General features: G+C 38.4%; 2 protein-coding genes across 3 annotated transcripts; both read left to right on the forward strand.

Moving 5' to 3' along the window:
- The first annotated feature begins 4428 nt into the window (after positions 1-4428).
- On the forward strand, positions 4429-5541 carry LOC132047956 (disease resistance protein RPS4-like). 2 transcript variants are annotated; one of them, XR_009412860.1, is made up of 3 exons: positions 4429-4669; positions 4757-5175; positions 5277-5541. XR_009412860.1 is itself a non-coding variant. In XM_059438915.1 (2 exons), exons 1-2 carry the CDS (start codon positions 4789-4791, stop codon positions 5319-5321), a joined length of 432 nt encoding a protein of 143 aa, XP_059294898.1. In that variant the 5' UTR covers positions 4703-4788; the 3' UTR covers positions 5322-5541. The 2 variants fall into 2 exon arrangements, 1 of the variants encoding a protein (XP_059294898.1); XM_059438915.1 differs by lacking the exon at positions 4429-4669 and having other exon boundaries at positions 4703-5175.
- A 215-nt stretch (positions 5542-5756) lies between these two features.
- On the forward strand, positions 5757-6831 carry LOC132047957 (uncharacterized). Its single transcript, XM_059438916.1, has 2 exons — positions 5757-6223; positions 6309-6831. The coding sequence occupies exons 1-2, from the start codon at positions 5762-5764 to the stop codon at positions 6384-6386; spliced, it is 540 nt and encodes a 179-aa protein (XP_059294899.1). The 5' UTR covers positions 5757-5761; the 3' UTR covers positions 6387-6831.
- The last annotated feature ends 791 nt before the right edge of the window (positions 6832-7622 follow it).

Consider the following 7622-nt stretch of genomic DNA (forward strand, 5'->3'; position numbering starts at 1 on the left):
GAAGAAGTGTATGGAGCAGATTGAACTAGAAAAAGGAAAGACCGTAACCAAAATTGAAAACGCTTCATATAGGCCGCACAAAAGTGGCTATGTCATCTATAAACATCCGTATGCGAAGAACGAGGTGGAGCGAACAGTAAAGAGGAGAGTTTGAATCCGGTAAAGACAAGATGGTTACGAGGCCCCGAATACGTCAAGGAAGGATGTAAATACGGCTATAAGGGTTAGTAAAGAGAATTTTTGAGGTAGAGTAGCACTAAGGCCAGGTAGGATATAAGGGTTAGTAAAGCGACGCTAAGATATGTCTTGAGTTAATTTGGGTACCTTCGTGTAATCACGAAAAGATGACAACGTCAGGGGTAACCGGAAGACTAGGAGCAGGATCTGGGCAAAGAGGTAACAGGAGAGCTTGAATTAGAAATAAAGGAGTGACACGAGACGATGTGCCTGGAATGCTACGAGCTGAAAAAAAAAAGAATTATAGGATGAGATAAGCAAGGCAATCGGAACTAGTAGACTACCAAGGGAGTGTGAATTTTACAAGTGGAAATGCCTGGAGACATTACCCATGAAAGGCGTAATAAGATTCGACAAAAGAAAAAGTTTAACTTGAAATGTGTTTGTAAGGTAAGAAGATTGCGTACCGAAGACGAGGCGCGTATTAAAGTACTATGGCGGAATAACAACAAAGAAGTGGGGACTTGAAAAGCTGAAGAGGAAATGGAAAGAAGAAATAAGCGGTAGTTGAGACTGCGAGCTATAGTAATAAGGACAACCCCCGAGATCCTTATAAGACCTCGCAAGATTAGTTGAACATTCGAGGACGAATGTTCTAAAGGGGGGAAGGATGTTATATCCCGTATTTCGTACGACGGGATAATCCGAGTCAACCTTGATTAGTTAAGGACAAGACCATTCCGAGATATGAAGCAGAGACTTTTGTTCGCTTTAAAGGCTTAAATTGTGTATGATTTTATTGGTATGGAAATGTTAAGGAAACATTTGGGGTTAAGTTCCATTTTTAGTAAGTATTCTATTTTTGGAAAGGTGTATTATTAGATGAAAAAAAAAAAAAAAAAAAAGAGAGAAAATAAGGGCCATGTGGCCGGCCACCTAAGGTGTGGGCCATGGCCACATGGACGCTTCTTATATGTAGTATTAAGATGAATAATTCATCACATGTTCTTCATTTTCAAACACTTAGAAGCTTGGAGAAAAATTGAGAAGCTTGGAGAAAAATAAACCAAGCCATTCGGCCAAGAGAGAGCAGCCGAGCAAGGGTGAGAAAAAGAGGAAAAAAAATAAAATTTCTCTAGCAATTCTACTCCTTACAAGGTGCATAACAACGTGGTGGAGTTGTTGAAGTAGTTAGAACAAGCGTTGGTTCAAGGCGTGGCTCATAGTCAACTTGAAGAATCAAGTGAAAGAGGTATGGTTCAACCTTGTTTTTCATATGTTATGGATGATTTGTGTATGTTGTGAAGTATGGAAATGAATGAAAATCGCGAAAATATAGAAGTTGAAGTGTAGCCGTGTATGTGTGTGTGAGGCCGTGCATATGTGTGTGTTGTGTAGGAGTGGAGAGTAATTGAATTTAGCATGTTTATGTGTTGTTGTAATGTGTAGAAAATGAATGAAACTCATGATATTATGTATATTGGTGTTGGGCCGTGATTAGGGGCTGCTTGGTATGCTAGAAATGAGTTAATGTTATCTAGTGTTTTGGTCGTCATCGTTATGAATTTTATTGTGTAAAATGAAGTTTAATGATCCTAGTTGAAGATCAAAACCGTGTGGGCTGATTTGAAGTTTAATGTGATCTTAATGTAGTTGCTTGAAATTGTGACGATAATGTTGTTAATGTGTGGGTTGTCGATGTAGTTTATGAATTTGGAAGGAGAAAACGTGTTGATGTCGTTCCTATGGAAATTGGAAAGTTTTGGTAATGTAGTATGTTGGTTTGACCATTTGGAATGTTGCGCGAATTATTTAAAGTATTCTCGAATGGTTGTTGGTATTCTTGTTGACAAATTGGCCGAGTTAAATTCTCGGGTGTCGCGATTTATAGGGGAGGTGCTTTGTGATTTTACGTAGAATTGGGAAATAGTTTGGAATTGAATTCCTAAACGTTTATAGCTAACGATTGATATTCATTGACGTCGTGTAGATTTTGGAGAGCCGAGGCCTGAGTTTGGATTAGTTTAAGGAGCGGCCAAGGTATGTAGAGCTTACTTTCTTTCTTATGGCATGTCTTAGTTGAACATAGGTTATGACACGAATCCCGAGGCAACTCCACTCTTGCGATCCGAGCGTGTCTATGATTCTTATTTGTTTCTTGACATTCGTGTTCTTGAAATAGCCGAGTTATGGTTCTTATGTCCTTTGGTATGACTAAATCCGAAATGTTGCATGAAAGTTTTGTTTTAAAAGAAGTTGGTTCCCAAACGACCCCGAAACTACGAACACCCGTAACTTTCGTAGAAAGGCTCGGATCGCCCCGAAACCTTCATAGGTGATTCCATAAGGTATAATATCCCCCAACTTTCATAAGTGGGCTCGGGCGGGATTGACGCTCGTCCGTGGGCCCACGAGACTTTCTTTTGTACCGTTCTAACGTTTTTTGTAAAGGAATTAGCATGTTTATTACTTAATCCCCCGAACATGATTACCTACGCATTCACCGAGTCTGAAATGAGTATTGCTATGCTTATGAATTCGATATGTAATTATGATTCCCAAAGTTCGTTTGATATGTTCCCGAATGGCATTCAAACGGAAATTTGATTGGACTATGACCCTAATCTGTAAACAATGGTTCGTTCTGATTAATTTACTAAGTTTTGCTAAATGTTTATGTTGCATATGGTTTATGAATGTTTTATATTGTATATGATTCCTACGATTCTGCTCGTGCATATTATTGTTACTTCCTTCGCCGAGTCCCGGCCGGTTGTCATCGTGCGCACAATCAAAGTATGATGAGATTCCGAAGTATGATGAGCGTACGAAATATGATCCGATTACGATATATGATATGATACGAAGTATGATGAGTTCTGAAATATGATATGGTTCTGAAATGTGATATGATTCTGAAATATGATGTGATTCGGAGGAGATGTTCGGAGAATATACAAAACTTCCGAAGTATGATGAGTTGTGGCGCCCAAGGCAGGAGGGGCGACCACGTTCCGTCCGCCGGGTCCCCTTTATGGACCGTATATGACATATGTTATTGATATGTATGATTTATGTTCAGAAGTAAGTACTCTGGCATTCTGACGTTTATACATGTTTTCTGCAAATCCGCATATGACTTCCGATAAATGACAGGTATATGATGATTTTACTCACCGAGTCCCTCATTAGAGGGTCGGGTACGGTATATATATGTATAAGTTTGTCCGATGATATGACAACATGGCTGTGATATGGTTCTACTTACCGACATATGCATATATATGATAAGTATCTAAAGAGGCGAGTTGTTATCTGGCTATTACACTTGTTCCGGTGACCCCTATTTTGATTATGATCCTGTTTATTGTTCTTTCCTGCTTTACATACTCAGTACATGTTCCGTACTGACCCCCTTTCTTCGGGGGCTACGTTTCATGCCGCGCAGGTACAGATAGACGTTCCGGTGACTCGTCCGCTTAGGGCGTCCATTCTGCTGCCGGAGAGCTCCCTTGATCCGGAGCCTACACTTTTGGTACAGATTTTTCTGTTGTTTATGTATATGTTGTTCATGGGTACGGCGGGCCCCGTCCCGTCATATGGATCTCGTTTTTGTTATGACTCGCATAGGTCCGTAGACATGTACGTGTGGGTTGTGGGCGAGTACGTACGAGACAGTACCGTGTCATCGCTCGGTTTATGTTCTTGTATTTTGATAGCCTTACCGGCTTACGCCCGTTATGTATATATGTATATATGTATATATGTGTCAGCTTTGGGGCGACGATTCACCTTCGCTTATGCTTATGTTATTAGTAGAATGATTATGGATAGGAGGTACGTACGAGTGCCCAGCTCGGGCACTAGTCACGGCCTGCGGGGTTGGGTCATGACACATAACAACCCGACAGGAGCGTATTCTAACTCCTCGCCTAGTTGATAAGGTGTATAGTGTTGAGACACTGAGAAGTGATGAATCCTTAGAGCTCTTCAGTTGGTATACCTTCCGAAAACCACATCCTGTAGAGGGTTTTCTTAAGTATTCAAATGAAGTAGTGAAACGGTGTGGAGGAATTCCACTTGCACTGAGAGTTTTGGGTTCTTCCCTGGCAGGACAAAATCTTGATGTATGGCAAAGTACAATAGAAAAGTTGAAAGTTGTTCCTAATAATCGGATTATTGAACTGCTCAAAATCAGTTATGAATCTCTAGAAGATGATGATAGGAGTCTATTCCTTCATATAGCTTTGTCTGGGAGGATAAAGATTTTGCTGTCAAAATATTAGATAAATGTGAACTTTTAACTATAGTGGGGATCCAGAACCTTATTGATAGAGATCTCTTGTCAGTACATTCGGGTAAGCTCATCATGCATCAATTGATTCAAGATATGGGTAGAGAAATTGTTCGCCATGAATCATTTGAGGAGCCAGGGAGGTGTAGTAGACTATGGCGTCATAGAGAATGTTTATACGTATTGAAAAACAAAACTGTAAGAATCCTAATCACTAGTTTCTTTCTTTAAACCATGTGTACACTTTTCTCATAGATGTCTTTTTCTTTTTCTATTAGGGTACAGAAACAATTGAAGGCATCATTCTTGACAGAAATATGCTTAAAGATCAGGGGAAAATCAGGATAACAGCTAGTGAAATTTATGGCAAAAAACGTAAGCTGGAAGAATTTCTGAATAATTCTCAAAGATGTCGACCAAAACAAAGTTGGATGTCCATTTTCTCAAATCATACCATGGACACCGTGGAAGTTCCAAATGAAGATTTGGTAACTGATGCATTTATACAAATGCGCAAGCTAAGATTTCTATTGCTTAGCAACATACAACTTTGTGGATGTTACAAGAAATTTCCCAAGAAGTTAAGATGGTTGTCTTGGCATTGCCTTCAGTTAGAATCCCTACCAAGTGACATTCCATTAGAAAGCCTTGTCACATTAGATCTTCGATACAGCAGCTTGAAACAGCTTTGGAAAGGACCAAAGGTACTTTATCCGATCACTTTGTCATCATCTATTCCAGCATTGTTTTTGAAGTCATCAATTGGCATCTAACATATCTTTTCATTTCTTTGTTCCATTCATAGTTATTCAGATGTCTAAAGTTTCTCAGTCTCAGCCACTCTTATTAGCTTAGAAGATCACCTGATTTTTCAGAACTTCCCAATCTTGAACAATTAATCCTCGAATACTGTACAAATCTGACAGAGATAGACGACTCTATCGGATATGTAGAGGGACTCACTCTGTTGAACCTTAATGGATGTACAAAGTTGAGGAGGATTCCAGAAAGCGTTTGCATGTTAAAGTTTCTAGAGACCCTTGATATTTTTGGTGCTCTAATCTTGAATATGCGGCCATGGATTTGCCAGGCGAGCTTTCTGACGGAATCGAACAAACCAAATAATAACTACCAAACATGTCCGACCATGGTATACCATCTTGTGGTCCTGGCTGAGGAAGGAGAAAGTATGTTGTAGAATTTCCCCAATCAGTTTTCCAGCCTCTCTAGTTACTTTGAGTATTTCTGACTGCAATCTAGGTGATAATGCATTTCTCCATTGATTTTAGCATGCTCAACTTTCTGAAAGACTTGAATTTGAGCCAAAATCCAATTTCCTGTCCCCCAGAGAGCATCATGCATCTTAGCAGGCTTCAAAACCTTTCACTAACTTCGTGTACAAGGCTAAAATCAATCAGTGAAATTCCAAATGGTGTCGACATAGTGGATGCAACTGATTGTATATCCTTGGAGAGAGTATGTGGCCTACTTAGTTCATGTGGTGTACTTTACCTAAATTGTGCTAATCTGGTTCAGATGGATCCTTATTTCAAGTTAGAACCTCTTGAAAATGTTAATGAAGAAATTCTCAGATATTTGAATCTTTCAAACTTGGAACTGATTAGAAATGTTACTTTTGGATTAAGATTCGACATTGAGAAATTGCATTCAAATGCAATGGGATTTCCAAAATTCGTCCAAAATGATATGGCTAAAATACAACGTCTCCCACCTAAGAGGCTTCCAGCTCAGGTACTCTTATTTGTTTCTATGTAAACTGTAGCATATATTATGTGGATATGCTAATAATGCAACTGCTTAAATTTTATTGTCTCAGGGATTTTACTGCAACGGCATCTTCTCCACATTCTTGTTGAGTGAACACATGCCAAGTTGGTTTAACACGCTAAGTTAAGTGTGCCTTTCCATACATCATTTAGGGTGACTAATCCTGATAATCATCGAGTTCGTGGCTTAAGCTTTTGCTTGGTGTATACATGTTTGGAGAGTAAGGAAATTGTAACTGAGGGATTTTTACCATGCATTTCAATCAATAACTTGTCGCGAAGAATGAAGTGGCGGCAAGATCCTTTGTTCCTAGGTATTCCTGAAGGTGAAGAGCGGATGATGTGGTTAAGTTATTGGGATATTGGAGATTCATTGCAACCCGGTGATATTATTGAGGCTTTAGCCAGTGTGGAATTTGATAAAAAATGTTTCAGTATCAAGGAGGTTGGGATGAGAACTATATTCCTGGACGAACAACAATACTGGAATAAAGAATCAACTTTTGAAGTTGAAGAGTTTTCAAGGCCAAGGCATCAGAATTTGCTCCTTGTCAGAGTCTTCCCAAAATGATGCGATAGGTAAGTAAATTAGTAAGACGTTAGCATAATGTTTTGGTGTCTGATTTCAACTTCTTAATATTTGTTCATATTGCACTTAGTAGAAAGAATAATAGCATTTGGTCTCTTCACTGGACAGTGAGATGGAAGTGCTGATTTTTTCCTGCTTTTGTTAACATAATACTACCTCTTCTTAAACATATAGGAAGCAAAAAAAAAAAAAAAATGGAAGAAGAATAAGAATAGAAAAATAAAGAGCTAAGAGTTCTGAAACATGCTATAAGGCAGCACAGTTTTTGAATTTGTTTGTCCTCTTTTTCCATTTTGTGCTAAATGATCACCTTCTTATAGTGCCAAAGTACTGCTCTTATACTTCCTCACTTCTGAAACTATGAATCTTTAAGAGGTTCTATGCTATTACCATTATACTTTTGTTACAACTTAATTCTCATTCTCTTTTACTCTTTGAACGTTCTCATCAATTTACTCTTCAAAGCTTAATATGACTAATTCTTTGTTAGAAAGCACTTGCACATGCATCGAAGTCAGTTAATTTGAATTTAGCTGGAGAATTATTCACGAATTGAGGTGAGTTAAGTTTGTTTCTTTTTCTTTTTTCTTACAATAATATTGAATCCTTACTATGAATTTCGAAGGGTTTTATTCTAATATTTGATGTTTCCTATTTTTCACGCTTTTAGGAATGACTTGTAATGCCATCATGTTTACATGTGAGGTAGTAAACCGTCTTTGATATTTGCTTAACATATGATTCAAGTGATAAAAGTTTATGATAAAAGTTATGT

This window comes from Lycium ferocissimum, chromosome 2, assembly GCF_029784015.1.
Source record: "Lycium ferocissimum isolate CSIRO_LF1 chromosome 2, AGI_CSIRO_Lferr_CH_V1, whole genome shotgun sequence".
Taxonomy (NCBI): domain Eukaryota; kingdom Viridiplantae; phylum Streptophyta; class Magnoliopsida; order Solanales; family Solanaceae; genus Lycium; species Lycium ferocissimum.